The sequence below is a fragment of the Ranitomeya imitator genome, chromosome 3 (genome assembly GCF_032444005.1).
Source record: "Ranitomeya imitator isolate aRanImi1 chromosome 3, aRanImi1.pri, whole genome shotgun sequence".
NCBI lineage: Eukaryota > Metazoa > Chordata > Amphibia > Anura > Dendrobatidae > Ranitomeya > Ranitomeya imitator.
Window position 1 is genome coordinate 169614859 of NC_091284.1, and position 18065 is coordinate 169632923.

Consider the following 18065-nt stretch of genomic DNA (forward strand, 5'->3'; position numbering starts at 1 on the left):
AATTTACATCATAGGTAGACCTCAACTATGGGAGACAAACTGAGAAAAAAAAATCCAGAAAATCACATTGTCTGTTTTTTAACATTTTATTTGCATATTATGGTGGAAAATAAGTATTTGGTCAGAAACAAAATTTCATCTCAATACTTTGTAATATATCCTTTGTTGGCAATGACAGAGGTCAAACGTTTTCTGTAAGTCTTCACAAGGTTGCCACACACTGTTGTTGGTATGTTGGCCCATTCCTCCATGCAGATCTCCTCTAGAGCAGTGATGTTTTTGGCTTTTCGCTTGGCAACACGGACTTTCAACTATCCCCAAAGGTTTTCTATAGGGTTGAGATCTGGAGACTGGCTAGGCCACTCCAGGACCTTGAAATGCTTCTTACGAAGCCACTCCTTCGTTGCCCTGGCGGTGTGCTTTGGATCATTGTCATGTTGAAAGACCCAGCCACGTTTCATCTTCAATGCCCTTGCTGATGGAAGGAGGTTTGCACTCAAAATCTCACGATACATGGCCCCATTCATTCTTTCATGTACCCGGATCAGTCGTCCTGGCCCCTTTGCAGAGAAACAGCCCCAAAGCATGATGTTTCCACCACCATGCTTTACAGTAGGTATGGTGTTTGATGGATGCAACTCAGTATTCTTTTTCCTCCAAACACGACAAGTTGTGTTTCTACCAAACAGTTCCAGTTTGGTTTCATCAGACCATAGGACATTCTCCCAAAACTCCTCTGGATCATCCAAATGCTCTCTAGCAAACTTCAGACGGGCCCGGACATGTACTGGCTTAAGCAGTGGGACACGTCTGGCACTGCAGGATCTGAGTCCATGGTGGCGTAGTGTGTTACTTATGGTAGGCCTTGTTACATTGGTCCCAGCTCTCTGCAGTTCATTCACTAGGTCCCCCCGCGTGGTTTTGGGATTTTTGCTCACCGTTCTTGTGATCATTCTGACCCCACGGGGTGGGATTTTGCGTGGAGCCCCAGATCGAGGGAGATTATCAGTGATCTTGTATGTCTTCCATTTTCTAATTATTGCTCCCACTGTTGATTTCTTCACTCCAAGCTGGTTGGCTATTGCAGATTCAGTCTTCCCAGCCTGGTGCAGGGCTACAATTTTGTTTCTGGTGTCCTTTGACAGCTCTTTGGTCTTCACCATAGTGGAGTTTGGAGTCAGACTGTTTGAGGGTGTGCACAGGTGTCTTTTTATACTGATAACAAGTTTAAACAGGTGCCATTACTACAGGTAATGAGTGGAGGAAAGAGGAGACTCTTAAAGAAGAAGTTACAGGTCTGTGAGAGCCAGAAATCTTGATTATTTGTTTCTGACCAAATACTTATTTTCCACTATAATATGCAAAAATAATTATAAAAAAAACAGACAATGTGATTTTCTGGATTTTTTTTTCGGAGTTTGTCTCCCATAGTTGAGGTCTACCTATGATGTAAATTACAGACGCCTCTCATCTTTTTAAGTGATGGAACTTGCACTATTGCTGACTGACTAAATACTTTTTTGCCCCACTGTATACAGGAGGAGTGGTACTCTGCAGTGTATATATACAGGACAGGAGGAGTGGTACTGTGCAGTGTATATATACAGGACAGGAGGAGCGGTGCTGTGCAGTGTATATATACAAGACAGGAGGAGTGGTAGTGTGCAGTGTATATATACAGGAGGAGTGGTACTGTGCAGTGTATATATACAGGATGAGTGGTACTGTGCAGTGTATATATACAGGACAGGAGGAGTGATACTGTGCAGTGTATATATACAGGACAGGAGGAGCGGTACTGTGCAGTGTATATATACAGGACAGGAGGAGTGGTACTGTGCAGTGTATATATACAGGACAGGAGGAGTGGTACTGTGCAGTGTATATATACAGGAGGAGTGGTGCTGTGCAGTGTATATATACAGGACAGGAGGAGTGGTGCTGTGCAGTGTATATACAGGACAGGAGGAGTGGTAGTGTGCAGTGTATATATACAGGACAGGAGGAGTGGTACTGTGCAGTGTATATATACAGAACAGGAGTGGTACTGTGCAGTGTATATATACAGGACAGGAGGAGCGGTACTGTGCAGTGTATATATACAGGACAGGAGGAGCGGTACTGTGCAGTGTATATATACAGGACAGGAGGAGCGGTACTGTGCAGTGTATATATACAGGACAGGAGGAGTGGTACTGTGCAGTGTATATACAGGACAGGAGGAGTGGTAGTGTGCAGTGTATATATACAGGACAGGAGGAGTGGTACTGTGCAGTGTATATATACAGAACAGGAGTGGTACTGTGCAGTGTATATATACAGGACAGGAGGAGCGGTCCTGTGCAGTGTATATATACAGGACAGGAGGAGCGGTACTGTGCAGTGTATATATACAGGACAGGAGGAGTGGTACTGTGCAATGTATATATACAGGAGGAGTGGTGCTGTGCAGTGTATATATACAGGACAGGAGGAGCGGTACTGTGCAATATATATATACAGGAGGAGTGGTACTGTGCAGTGTATATATACAGGACAGGAGGAGCGGTACTGTGCAATGTATATATACAGGAGGAGTGGTGCTGTGCAGTGTATATATACAGGACAGGAGGAGCGGTACTGTGCAATATATATATACAGGAGGAGTGGTACTGTGCAGTGTATATATACAGGACAGGAGGAGCGGTACTGTGCAGTGTATATATACAGGACAGGAGGAGCGGTACTGTGCAGTGTATATATACAGGACAGGAGGAGTGGTACTGTGCAATGTATATATACAGGACAGGAGGAGTGGTACTGTGCAATGTATATATACAGGAGGAGTGGTGCTGTGCAGTGTATATATACAGGACAGGAGGAGCGGTACTGTGCAATATATATATACAGGAGGAGTGGTACTGTGCAGTGTATATATACAGGACAGGAGGAGCGGTACTGTGCAGTATATATATACAGGACAGGAGTGGTGCTGTGCAGTGTATATATACAGGACAGGAGGAGTGGTGCTGTGCAGTGTATATATACAGGACAGGAGGAGTGGTACTGTGCAGATATACAGTACAATACAGATAAGGCCACGCTTTCAGTATTTGGTCAGCATTTTACCTCAGTATTTGTAGCCAAAGCCAGGAGTGGGTGATAAATACAGAATTGGTGCATATGTTTCTATTATACTTTTCCTCTGGATTGTCCCACTCCTGGTTTTGGCTTACAAATACTGATTAAAATACTGAACAAATACTGACCATGTGAACGTGGGCTTAGGGTGGAATCACACTAGAATATGGAATCGGATGTGATATGCCAACGATACCCGGCTCTTGCTCTGCTGTGAGCGTGAGCCAAGTGTCCGTGCTCCAATGCTCTCGCAGCATAGATGTGGAGGAGAAGGAGAAATTCATTTCTCCATCTCCTCAATGGTCTGACTCGCCGTGTATCGGACTGCAACATCTGCTGTGCTGAGAAAAAAAAAAAACGACTGCACACGGACAGCAAGTGGGAAGAAAATTGTACCACTTTTGTGGAAGAAAATGGAACCAATTTTTTTTATACTCTTTATTAGCCCATGTGGCAACATTTCACTTCCATATCAGAGAAATGTTCAGTTATGGATCCAAAACATTGCCACATGGGCCAATAAAGAGTCCGCTACTTTTCTAACAATTAATGAGGGTCTCTCGTTCCTGTATCCATGGCTCCTTATCCCCATCCTTGTCTGCATGGCTCCTTATCCCCGTCCTCGTCTGCATGGCTCCTTATCCCCGTCCTCGTCTGCATGGCTCCTTATCCCCGTCCTCGTCTGCATGGCTCCTTATCCCCGTCCTCGTCTGCATGGCTCCTTATCCCCGTCTGCATGGCTTCTTATCCCCGTCCTCATCTGCATGGCTCCTTATCCCCGTCCTCGTCTGCATGGCTCCTTATCCCCGTCTGCATGGCTTCTTATCCCCGTCCTTGTCTGCATGGCTCCTTATCCCCATCCTTGTCTGCATGGCTCCTTATCCCCATCCTTGTCTGCATGGCTCCTTATCCCCATCCTTGTATGCATGGGCTTCTTATTCACGTCCTTGTCTGCATGGCTCCTTATCCCCATCCTTGTCTGCATGGCTCCTTATCCCCATCCTTGTCTGCATGGCTCCTTATCCCCATCCTTGTCTGCATGGCTCCTTATCCCCATCCTTGTCTGCATGGCTCCTTATCCCCATCCTTGTATGCATGGGCTTCTTATTCCCGTCCTTGTCTGCATCCCTCCTTATCCCCGTCCTTGTCTGCATCGCTCCTTATCCCCATCCTTGTCTGCATGGCTCCTTATCCCCGTCCTTGTCTGCATGGCTCCTTATCCCCGTCCTTGTCTGCATGGATCCTTATCCCCGTCCTTGTCTGCATGGATCCTTATCCCCGTCCTTGTCTGCATGGGCTTCTTATCCCGGTCCTTGTCTGCATGGCTTCTTATCCCCGTCCTTGACTGCATGGCTCCTTATCCCCATCCTTGTCTGCATGGCTCCTTATCCCCGTCCTTGACTGCATGGCTCCTTATCCCCATCCTTGTCTGCATGGGCTTCTTATCCCCGTCCTTGACTGCATGGCTCCTTATCCCCATCCTTGTCTGCATGGGCTTCTTATCCCCGTCCTTGACTGCATGGCTCCTTATCCCCATCCTTGTCTGCATGGCTCCTTATCCCCGTCCTTGTCTGCATGGCTCCTTATCCCTGTCCTTGTCTGCATGGCTCCTTATCCCCGTCCTTGTCTGCATCGCTCCTTATCCCTGTCCTTGTCTGCATGGCTCCTTATCCCCATCCTTGTCTGCATGGCTTCTTATCCCCGTCCTTGTCTGCATGGCTCCTTATCCCCATCCTTGTATGCATGGGCTTCTTATTCCCGTCCTTGTCTGCATCCCTCCTTATCCCCGTCCTTGTCTGCATGGCTCCTTATCCCCGTCCTTGTCTGCATGGCTCCTTATTCCCATTCTTGTCTGCATGGCTCCTAATCCCCGTCCTTGTCTGCATGGCTCCTTATCCCCATCCTTGTCTGCATGGCTCCTAATCCCTGTCCTTGTCTGCATGGCTCCTAATCCCTGTCCTTGTCTGCATGGCTCCTTATCCCCGTCCTTGTCTGCATGGCTTCTTATCCCCGTCCTTGGCTGCATCGCTCCTTATCCCCGTCCTTGCCTCCATGGCTCCTTATACCCGTCCTTGTCTGCATGGCTCCTTATCCCTGTTCTTGTATGCATGGTTCCTATTAAAAAAAACAAAAACACATCCTACTTACCTTCACATGCCCTCGCAGCATCTCATTCCGATGCGAGCAGCTCCTGTGGCCGGGTGATCACGTGTCCCGCGCTCATTAAGGTAATGAATATTTACCCACACCTATGGGAGTGGAGAGGGGTGAATACTCATTACTTTAATGAGCGGAGGACACATGATCGCTCGGCCTGAAGAGCTGCTGGCGCAGAAACGAGATGCAGCGAGGGCGCGCAAGGAAGGTAAGTAGGATGTGTGCTGGAAGCCGGCAGCTGTGCACGCTATAAGAAAAATGAATATTCACTGCCAGTGCAGTGAATATTCATTTCTCTTTAGCAGCGGCACAGGCTTTAGCCACAGCAACCGGCTCCTGCCTCTGTGACCCAATGCTCCCCCTCCATCTTTCTGAGACAATGACTCGTGTATAAGCTGAGGGGGGCGTTTTCAGCTCAAAAAAATATGCTGAAAAACTCGGCTTTATACACGAGTATATACGGTATACTACATTCTATTATATACACAGATGCATATTATATACCGTGTTAAGGAATATAGAGCGGTGTAAATATTATATAGTGTAGAGATGTGGCAGTGTATATATAGTGTGAATTGTACACTATATACATAGCGCCATACTATATAAACATCTCTAGACTAATTATAGATAGATATATATATATATATATATATATATATATATATATATATATATATATATATATATATATATATATATATATATATACTAGATGGTGGCCCGATTCTAATGCATCGGGTATTCTAGAATATGCATGTCCACGTAGTATATTGCCCAGCCACATACTATATTGCCCAGCCACGTAGTATATTGCCCAGCCACGTAGTTATTTGCCCAGCCACGTAGTATATTGCCCAGTCACGTAGTATATTGCCCAGCCACGTAGTATATTGCCCAGCCACGTAGTTATTTGCCCAGCCACGTAGAATATTGCCCAGTCACGTAGTATATTGCCCAGCCACGTAGTATATTGCCCAGCCACGTAGTATATTGCCCAGTCACGTAGTATATTGCCCAGTCACGTAGTATATTGCCCAGCCACGTAGTATATTGCCCAGCCACGTAGTATATTGCCCAGCCACGTAGTATATTGCCCAGTCACGTAGTATATTGCCCAGTCACGTAGTATATTGCACAGCCACGTAATATACAGCACAGAGCCACATAATATATTGCCCAGCCACATAGTATATAGCCCAGCCACGTAGTATATTGCCCAGCCACGTAGTATATTGCCCAGCCACGTAGTATATTGCCCAGCCACGTAGTATATTGCACAGCCACGTAATATACAGCACAGAGCCACATAATATATTGCCCAGCCACGTAGTATATTGCACAGCGACGTAGTATATTGCCCAGCCACGTAGTATATTGCCCAGCCACGTAGTATATTGCCCAGCCACGTAGTATATTGCCCAGTCACGTAGTATATTGCCCAGTCACGTAGTATATTGCCCAGTCACGTAATATACAGCACAGAGCCACGTAGTATATAGCACAGCCCACGTAGTATATAGCACAGCCCACGTGGTATATTGCACAGCCCACGTGGTATATAGCATAGCCCACGTAGTATATAACACGGGCCACGCAGTATATAACATAGCCCATGCAGTATAAAACACAGCCACGTAGTATATAGCACAGCCCATGTAGTATATAACACTGCCCACGTAGTATATAACACAGCCATGTAGTATATTGCAGAGCCACGTAGTATATAGCACAGCCCACGTAGTATATAGCAATGTGGGCACCATATTCCTGTTAAAAAAAGAATTAAAATAAAAAATAGTTATATACTCAACTTCCGGCGGCCCCCAGATCCAGCCCAGGCCTTTACCAATGCTCCTCGCGACACTCCGGTACCAAGAATGCATTGTGGCAATAACACCTGATGATGTAGCGGTCTCGTGAGACAGCTACGTCATCTCCGGTCATTGCCGCAATGCATTCTTGGTACCGGAGCGTCGCGAGAAGCAGCAGGAAAGGCACCAGAAGGTGAGAATAGCACGATTTTTTAAATTATTTTTAACATTAGATCTTTTTACTATTGATACTGCATAGGCCGCATCAATAGTAAAAAGTTGGTCGCACAGGGTTAATAACAGCGGTAACAGACTGCATTACACCGTGTTATGCCGTGGTGTAACGCAGTCCGTTTAATGGACTGCTAAACCGCTATGGGGCCAGTGACTGGAGGGGAGTAGGGAGGGGGCCAATTCGTGGCTGGACTGTGCCCGTCGATGATTGGTCGCGGCTGGCCGTGACCGTGATTTCCGTGACAGACAAACAGACGTAAGTGACCCTTAGACGATTAGATAGATACTGCGACTATACACAGCAGTATCACCTATATATCGAATATGAAGTAGTCTATACATAATACAGATGATACTGCAAATGTTGGATACACGTTATATATACTGCTACTGCTGTATATATTGATAGTATCACCTACATAATGTATATACAGCAGTCTATACACATTCTATAGGAGATACTGTTACTGTATATACGTTATATATAGGTGATACTGCTGGGTGTGTGTGTGTGTGTGTGTATGTGTGTGTGTGTATACATACACCGTCCGCAGTGTCAACTATAACGAATATACACATCAGTAGCAGTATTGCCTATAGAATGTATATAGACTGCTGTATATACATTATATAGGTGATACTATCATTATATACAGAAGCAGCCAGTATCACATATATTGTATATACAGCAGTCTATATACATTTTATAGGCAATACTACTACTGATGTGTATATACGTTATATATAGGTGATACTGCCGTGTATATATGTACGTGTGTGTGCATATACACACACACCAGTATTGCCTATATAACGAATATACACATTAATAGGGGTATTTCCTATATAATGTATATAGACTGCTATATATATATATACACATACATTATATAGGTGATACTGCTGTATATAATCACTGTATTACCTATATAATGTATGTATAGCAGTCTATATACATTATATAGTGAATACTGCTACTGATGTGTATATACGTTATATAGATGATACTGCTGTGTATATACTGTATGTACGGGTGTGTATATAAATATACATGTGTGTATATAAATATATACACACACACACCGCAGTGTCACCTATATAAATCTATACACATCAGTAGCAGCATTCCCTATATAATGTATATAGACTGCTATACATACATTATATAGGTGATACAGTGATTATATATAGCAGCATCACCTATATAATGTATATATAGCAGTCTTCACACATTATATAGGTGCAACTACTGTATATACACATTTTAAAAAATCATCTTGGGACTTACCCAGGTCCCTGAGATGGGGGGAGGTCGGTAGGATAAGGGCTGAGGTGGGTCGGGTCCCAGCGTCGGCGGTAGAGGATCCCGGCCGCAGGCAGCATTGGTGAGCACTGAGCAGTCTTCTCTAACGCTGGTTCCGGCCGGCCAGCGTCAGACACAGGTGGAGGCGCCCTATTCGCGCGCCAGTCTTTTCATCTCCGTGTGCACGAGGGGTCTCCTGCTTGCCCGCGCTGGCAAGGGCAGCAGCAGACGAGCACACTCAGCACACGCAGGCGGCAGGAACAAGCACCACGATAGGAACAAGCACCGCGGCAGGAACAAGGACCGCGGCCGTGCACTGCTCATTGCTCCCATGACCCGCACTGACGCCGGCCGCCGCGGCCCTTGTCAGAGCCGGCAACTGAATGCGCGCATACAGGACCATTTAAAGGGCCGGTGCGCTATGTAGTAAAATCATTGCCGGTCTTCCAGCGGCCCTTTGCAGCTGCTCAGGCACCGGCCCGGGGGGCACATGCATTCCTGCCACCCGGCCCAGTCCGCCCCTGGATATGGGGTAATGAAGGGTTAATGTCACCTTGCTATTGTAAGGTGACTTTAAGCCAGGTTAATAATGGAGAGTTGTCAATTATGACACCTATCCATTATTAATCCAATAGTACAAAATCTAATATATAAAGCTGAATGTGTGTGTGTGTGTATGTATGTATGTCCGGGATTGTCATCTGCACTGTCGCAGCTACAGCCACAAAATTTTGCACAGTCACACGTCTGGACCCCGAGAGCGTCATAGGCTATGTTGTGAGGTGAGATTTTAACCCCGCACTTTCCAATTCACCAAACAATTTTGCCCCTATCTACATAATGGGGAAAAGTGAAAGGAAAAGTGTTGGAGGCAAATTGACAGCTGCCAGATGTGAACAAGAGCGATGGCGCTAAAGAGTATATACTGTACAGTTGCTAAGGTGGGGCCCCGACATGGGATACTCACCACACACGGGGATATGAACACACACAAAATGGGCCACACACTACCACGTGCTTGAACACATATACCACCCTCAGCACACATTTCACCACACATACACCAACCTCGCCACATAAAAGTCGAAACACAAAAGTCGCCACTCAAAACTCGCCATGCGCAAAACTCGCCACATGAAAAAACTAGGCTCACGCAAAACTCGCCACAAGTGCAAAACTCACCTCATGAAAAACTTGCCACACGCAAAACTTGCACACGCGGAAAAATTGCCACATGCACAAAAGTTGCAACACATGCAAAAGTTGCCTCACACAAAACTTGCACATACTCAAAAGGCACCACACATAAAACTCGCCATGCGCAAAACTCGCCATGTACAAAACTTGCTGCACACAACTTGCTACACTAACCTGTCACATGCAACTCGACACACAAAAAGTTGCTACACGCATGTTGCCACACAAAACTCATCTCACAAAAGTCGCTACATGCATGTCGCCACACGCAACTCAACACACACAACTTGACACATGAAACTCGCCCTAAAACACACACAAGTCTGGTATTATCCTTCAAAAATAAAAATCTGATTAATAAGCAGACAAACTACAAGAGCAACAAATGTACCATATAGGAAATACGGCAGCTGTCAGTCACATGACCTGTCTATTATGTGTATGTGTGAGCTAATATATACTGCCAGGGGGAGGGCTTCCTGTTGGCTGGGGATTTATCAGGCTGCCAATTTAGCTTACAAATACTGAGGTAAAAATACTGAGCAAATAACGTGTGAACGAGGTCTAATACAGGAGGAGATGACACACAGATATATACTATATACAGGAGAGATGACACACAGGTATATACTATATAGAGGAGGAGATGACATACAGGTACATACTATGTACAGGAGGAGATGACATACAGGTATAAACTATATACAGGAGGAGATGACACACAGGTATATACTATATACAGGAGGAGATGACACACAGGTATATACTATATACAGGAGCAGATGACCTACAAGTATGTACTATATACAGGAGGAGATGACATACAGGTATATGCTATATATAGAAGATGACATACAGGTATGTACTATATACAGGAGGAGATGACACAGATATATACTATATACAGGAGGAGATGACATACAGGTATATAGTATATATAGAAGGAGATGACATACAGGTATATACTATATATAGAAGATGACATACAGGTATATACTATATGCAGGGGAGATGACACACAGCAGGTATATACTATATACAGGGGAGATGACATAGAGGTATATACTATATACAGGAGATGACATACAGGTGTATACTATATATAAGGGAGATGCAAACATGTATATACTGAGGTGAAAATGAGGGGTGTGAGGTGAAAATGAAAAGGTGTGAGTGCAAAATGAGAGGAGCGAGGGAAAATAGGGGAGTGATCGGAAAATGACAGATGTGAGGTCGAAATGACAAGTGTTAGGGGGGAATGAGAGGAGTGAGGGAGAAAATGAGAGGTGTGAGGGAGAAAATGAAAGATGTGATTGGGAAAATGAGAGGTGTGATGGGAAAATAAGAGAAGTGAGGTGCTATAACTAACCACAGATATTTACTATGCCCAGGCAACGCCGGGCTCTTCAGCTAGTGGTTAATAAAACACACACATTATTAAAAAGTATTTTAATGAAATAAAGACACATGGTGTTTTAATATTTTATTATACTCTTAATCCACCTGAAGACCCTTGTCACCTGAAACAAAGTTAAAAAAAACAAACAACAATATTCCATACCTTCCGTCCTTACAGTCTTGTCCCACACTGTAAATCCATCTGAAGGGGTTAAATCATTTTACACCCAGGAGCTCTGCTAACGCAGCTGTGCTCCTGATTGTAAAACTTGGTGAATGAATGGAATGCAGGAAAATGTACTGTAGTTACCTCGAGTCGCGGTGATGCGCCCTCTGCTGGATGAACTCATATGAACTCGAGCGTGGGAAAATATTCTGAAAAGTTCACTATATATATATATATACTTATTCTATGTGTACACAGTTATTCTACCTATTCTATTCTAACCTGTCAGTGTGATTTTACTGTACACCGCACTGAATTGCCAGCTTTTCTATAGAACACCGCTGCATATTTCTCGCAAGTCACACGCATGGTCCGTGTGTAATCCGTATTTTTCTTGCCACCATAGACTTTCATTGGCGTATTTTTTGGGCAATACGCTGACAAACGCAGCATGCTGCGATTTTCTACGCCCATAACATACCGTATATTACTGATGCGTAATATACAGCAGATAGGAGCTGCCCCATAGAGAATCATTGGGCCGTGTGCAATGCGTATTTTCTGGATGTATTTTCTGCGCTCATACGTCCGTATGGCTGTGTGCACACGTTGCGGTTTTTTCGCATTTTTTTCGCGGTTTTTCCTGATAAAAACGCTGTAAAACCGCAAAAAAACACATACAATAAGCATCCCATCATTTAGAATGAATGCCGCATGTTTTGTGCACATGATGCGTTTTTTTCCACGAAAACGCATCGCGGAAAAAACCGCAGCATGTTCATTAATTTGGGTTTTTTTTTGTGGATTTCCCACTACAAAATGCATTGGGAAGTGTCTGGAAAAACCGCGGCAAAACCGCAGGAAAATCGTGGCAAAAACGCATGCAGTTTTCTTGCGGATTTCTTGCAGAAAATGTCCGGTTTTTCTCAGGAATTTTCTGCGAGAAATCCTGAACGTGTGCACATAGCCTAAAACTCGCTAGTGTGACGCCGGCCATAATCTGTTAGAATAGATCCAGCAGCAAACTGTTACCAAAAAAGTTATGCAGATGCAACTTTTTTGTCTAGGTAACAAAAAATTATTTTTTACTGGATCCATTTTTTAAATAACGGATCCTTCACAAATGAAATAAAAGCTGTCTATTTAACAGATCCGTTTCCTATAGACTTCAATGTTAAAAAAAACGGATCCAGTAGAAATCAGTTTTGTTTTTTAGCTGGGCAAAAAGGTTGCGTCTGCACAAATTGTTGATTGCTGCTGTATCCGTTCTAATGGATGATTACTGGACATGTGAACAAAGCCTAAGGCTATGCGCACACGTTGCGGATTAGGCTTAGGAATTTCTGGTGCGGATTCTGCCTCTCCTGGCAGAAAACGCACCTGCGGATTTGTCACGTTTTTTGTGTGTTTTTGCTGCGTTTTTTTTGCGGATTTGCTGCGTTTTTTACCCCTGCGGATTTTTATAATGGAATGGGTACAAAAACGCTGCAGATTCTCAAAAAAGAAGTGACATGTTACTTCTTTTAAACCACAGCGTTTCCGCACTGGATTTTCTGCAAAGTGTGCATAGCTTTTTTTTCTCATTGATTTATATTGTACTGTAAATCAATTGCGGATCTGCAGCGTTTCTGCACCGCAGAAAATACGCAACGTGTGCACACAGCCTAAAATCGCTTGCCCCATCCAATATATGCATGTTGTTCAGTCTGGTTCCTGCGCAGTCCACCCCACTGAGCACACATAAGGCTTGTGAGGTGTCAGGCAGCTTTGTTCGAAGTGATAATAAACGTTTTTCAATCAAGAGAAGGGAATTTAAAAGCAGAAATAGCAGCTCTAGGAGACCGCCTATAGCTGCTATTGCGCAGGTGCAGGAGGCGCCATCTTGGAGGAGGAAATTTATTTTTTTTCTCCAACCAGATAGCGCTGCCGGAGCCTGCACAATAGCAGCAATGGGATTTCTATACACACCGATAGCTGCTACCGCGCAGGCGCCATTTTCAAATTTACTTTTTTTTTCTTCGCTCAATGAAATAAGCAAAAGGGATTAAGTGCACAGTAAACATGCGATTATGCTGCAGAAGGTTTTTTTTTTATTCAGAATGTACAGATATTCATTATGTAAACTAGGGGGCAGGTGAGTGAGGGATCAGTCCTGTCAGCAGTCTGCATTATGAATACCTAGTCAGAGCCCCACATGAAGACCCCCCCCACAGGCCAAGCGGGGCACGAGCGTATCAATAAGGCTGCCGTCACACTAGCAGTATTTGGTCAGTATTTTACATCAGTATTTCTCAGCCAAAACCAGGAGTGGGTGATAAATGCAGAAGTGGTGCATATGTTTCTATTATACTTTTCCTCTATTTGTTCCACTCCTGGTTTTGGCTTACAAATACTGATGTAAAATACTGACCAAATACTGCTAGTGTGACGGCAGCCTAACTCAAAACTGAAAAAAAAGATTAAACAACCACAAAACGGATGCAATCACCCAAGGTATCATTTTAATTGGTATAACGGCGCAGACGTGACACTGTTTGTAGGTTACTGTGCACAATCCTGCTGACAGGTTCCCTTTAAAGGGAATCTTTCAGGTGGTTTTTGTGTAGTATACTAATAGTATTGTGAAATAGTGTTCCTGTCAGCCCCGGACAAATTTAGTCGCGTACCGGCAAGTCAAGAATATGTAAATGGCAAATAAGTATGCATAGGCGTCACTTATTCAGTCAGACTGCCATATGTCTGAGGATCGCATCTCAAACCTGGCCGGTGGCTTTCCTGCCCTGAAAAGTGACAGTTGCATAGAATACATGTTGTCACGCTCATGTCAGGAGAGCAGACAGCCAGTCCGAGGTTTGCGATGTGATTCCCGGGCGAATAAGGCTACTTTCACACTAGCGTCAGTACGGGGCCACGCATCCGCTGCCCCATTGTAAGGTCCGGGGAGGAGGGGGCGGAGTTCTGGCTGCGCATGCGCGGTTGGAAATGGTGGACTTGACGCTCAAAAAAACGTTACATGTAACTGTTTTTGTGCCGACGGTGCGCCAAAACACGATGCATCCGTCGCACGACAGATGAGACGTGTGGCGATACGTCGCAATATGTCGCTAATGAAAGTCTATGGAGAAAAAACGCATCATGTGGGCAACTTTGCAGCATGCGGTTTTACTCCAAAATGACACATTGCGACGTACGTAAAAAAAAACGCTAGTGTGAAAGTAGCCTAACACAGCAATCTGACTGCATCCAGTGATGCCAGCCGTTGTGGGTGGGCGGTGACAGGGAAGGGGTGAATATTCATTTAGTATTTACATACGCTTGACTTGCTGGCCTGCATGTAACTGTAAAATGAATATTCACCCCTTTCCCTGCCATGTTCCTGCTGAGTTATACAATCCTCGAACTGGCCGTCCTGCTCCTGACCTTAGCGGGACAGCATGTATTTCTATGCAGCAGTCACTCTCAGGTCAGAAGAGCAGACGGCCAGTCCGAGGATTGTGATGCGATCCTCGGGCATACGGCAGTCTGACTGAATCAGTGACGCCAGTAGAGCGATCGGTGGGATTATGGATGGGGGAAGGGGTGAATATTCATTTTTCATTTACATGTGCTTGACTCTCAACAATCAATTTGTCCGGGTCTTACAGGGACACAATGGGGCCATGTAGAGAAATAAAAGTTACATATCCTGAAAGAGCTGCTCAAGCCTTATTTCAGAATACTAATAGGATACTGCACAAAAATCACCTGACAGATTCCCTTTAAAGGGTTAATAGCATACGAAGTAAGATTTACAGGTTACCAGTAGTGGGGCTATAGTATGCTGATAATCATTTCTGCATTTACACTCTAGATCCTCGTGTCGGATTGGAATGTAGAAAACTCGGGCATATATGAGGTGGATGGAGTCCATTTCACTCCACAAAGCAAGACCACATCTCGTCATCCTTCCAGCACTAATGATACTAGTTTATCCTCACATATGGTTGAGAGACTAATGATACAGCAGCTGATCCAAGACCTGTATCTAGAGATAGAGGAACACGGTTCACTGACTAAAAAGGTAAGACACAAAATAGACAAGGACTGCATGAAAACGAACAGCACGGAAGGAAGTGACTGATACAGAAATGTGTATTCTCCTGCAGGATATAGTCAAGGTCGGCAGCATGAAGGCCTTCCTCGCTCAAAATCAAGATCTCCAATTTGTTTTCCAAGAAGACATAGAGAACCTTGACAGATTGTGTAAGGATCATGTTGCAATTAGTGAAGAAGGTTAGTTATTTCCTCATCCATCCGAGATCACAGGAATTGTTGCCTGTACTGTTTTCTATAAGATAGTGTCTGTGCATTCTTTAAGGTACCGTTACACTAAACGATTTACCAACGATCACGACCAGCGATACGACCTGGCCGTGATTGTTGGTAAGTCGTTGTGTGGTCGCTGGGGAGCTGTCACACAGGGCCCTGCGCTTAGTAACCCGATATTTACCCTGGTTACCAGTGAGCACATCGCTGGATCGGCATCACACACGCCGATCCAGCGATGACAGCGGGTGATCAGCGACCAAATAAAGGTCCTGATCATTCGCAGCGACCAATGATCACCCAGCAGGGGCCTGATCGTTGGTCGTGGTCACGCATAACGATTTCGTTAACGATATCGTTGCTACGTCACAAAAAGCAACGATATCGTTAACGAAATCGTTATGTGTGACGGTACCTTTAGGCTATGTGCACATGTTGAGTTTTTGCAGCATTGGTATGAAATACGCTGTGTAAAATGCTCCCATTTTTGCATGCCTTTTTACTTGTTTTTTTCTGTCTTGATATATTTCAATGGGTGAAAAACGCTGAAAAAAAAATTGACGTGTAGATTGAAAAAAAAAAATGGTTTGATGGTTCAAATCTGAAAGGAAAATATCAGCAGCATGAGTTTTCAGAAATCTCATTCGCTTTGCTGGTACCGTAAAATGCAACGTTTTTTCCACAGCATATGAACAAGCCCTTAGCACAGTTTTTTATCATATCTGCATATTGTTACAGTAAATCATCTAAATGAGAACATACAATTTGAAGTGTTGACTTTTTTTCTTTTCCTTCAGGCTGGATTCAAACACGACGTGCTGCAATATTTTTCATAGTGGTGCTGCTGGCGTATCTAACTGCATTTTTTTTAACTCAAGGACACTGAGGCTAGATGTTCTAGCGAAACGATGTGCATGGTATTTTTGTTTTTACCTTTTTTTTAGTCACTTGATGTTAAAGAGGACTTAAATATGTAATGTTTTACGCGGTCCAAATAGCGCTGTTCCACTTAATCTGGTGCTATTTTTATTTTTTTCCTGTTCCTGTACCCCTGTATCGCACCGTTTTTCTCTTTGCTATAGGACTAGATTTACATATACAAAGTGGGCGTGACCACCAGGAAAATGCCCAGAGAAGACCACACCCTCTTGTCTAACAAGACAAGATTTACATAAAGGAAGAGGCCACCATATCTTGGGAATGGAAACGCAGGAGCTAAAACAAAAATCCACCAGATTCATGGTTACAGATGCATTTTTTTAGACCAACCATGTAAAATATGAGCCATTTACAAGTGACCGGTCTGTAAATTCAGTGTGTTTTGTAACACTTTCCCGATAGCCTCCTCTTTCGGTCTTAGTAACTGCCTTTTTTTTTTTAATTTACAAAATAAAAAAAAAAAAACAGCAGCAAAATGTTTGTAAGAAAATGGTAAAAAATGATTAAAACTCATGATGTTTTTCTTTACAAGCATTAACAAACGGTTAAAAAAAATGTGTAAAGGAGTCCTTGTAAAATAGGATTTGCAAAATCTTAAATGGAATGTATTGGGTGTATTTTACTAATTCAGATATCAATAAATTTTCGTATTTTTATTCTGTTTTTAATTTCTGATAAATGGTTATTTTGTTTTTTGTACATGAACATTTTAGCTGCCATCTTGTCTGAGCTGCTGTTGACAGCATTTAGAGATATCCTTTAGAGCTGTCGCATCTTCCATGGGAATAAAATAAGACTGGAGATGGCTCACTGACTCACTATTTGGGAGAGTTTTCTAAACACATTCTGTGCCCTGTGCAGAGTTCATTACACAGGGAGTGGGAGGAGGTGAGCTGTATCACCAGAGTCAATGGTGGATCGCATGTTATGTACTGTATACAGAAGTGGAATCTGTCGTTAGATTCATGCTGGCCGAACCACGGGTAGCTTGGATCATACACCCTGGCTCAGCGATTGTGGACAGGTAGATCTTTCTCTGAATCGCTGAGGTGTTTCAGAGAACACAGTATGAAAAGCCATCTGGCGACCACAGAAAGAGACCTGACTAGTTCGATGTTGGCCCCTAGCCAGCTTCTCCCCCTCCCCACTCCAATTGTTTAGCAGGTTCCTCCACCTCTTTTTTGTCTGTTTTATCTGTTCGCTCGTTTCTTTTTCGAAGACACCAATGTGGGCAGGAAGATGTTTTCACTTGATTCATCATTAGCAATAGTCACTCAGTAGATAGCACTGCAGCCTTACAGCACTGGGGTCCTGGGTCCAAATCCCACCAAGGACAACATCTGCAAGGAGTTTGTATGTTCTCCCCGTGTTTGCCTGGGTTTCCTCCGGGTTCTTTGGTTTCCTCCCTCATTCCAAAGACATACTGATAGGG

General features: G+C 44.0%; 1 protein-coding gene across 1 annotated transcript in view; it reads left to right on the forward strand.

Annotated features, from left to right (window-relative positions):
* LOC138673047 (uncharacterized protein CXorf38-like) overlaps window positions 1–17289 on the forward strand; it is a 32225-nt gene extending 14936 nt beyond the window's left edge. Inside the window, exons 5-7 of the mRNA XM_069761605.1 lie at window positions 15240–15449; window positions 15535–15661; window positions 16492–17289. Of these exons, the coding sequence (XP_069617706.1) occupies window positions 15240–15449; window positions 15535–15661; window positions 16492–16580 (426 nt within the window). The 3' untranslated portion in view covers window positions 16581–17289. The remainder of the gene's footprint in view (window positions 1–15239; window positions 15450–15534; window positions 15662–16491) is intronic.
* Window positions 17290–18065: the final 776 nt, after the last annotated feature.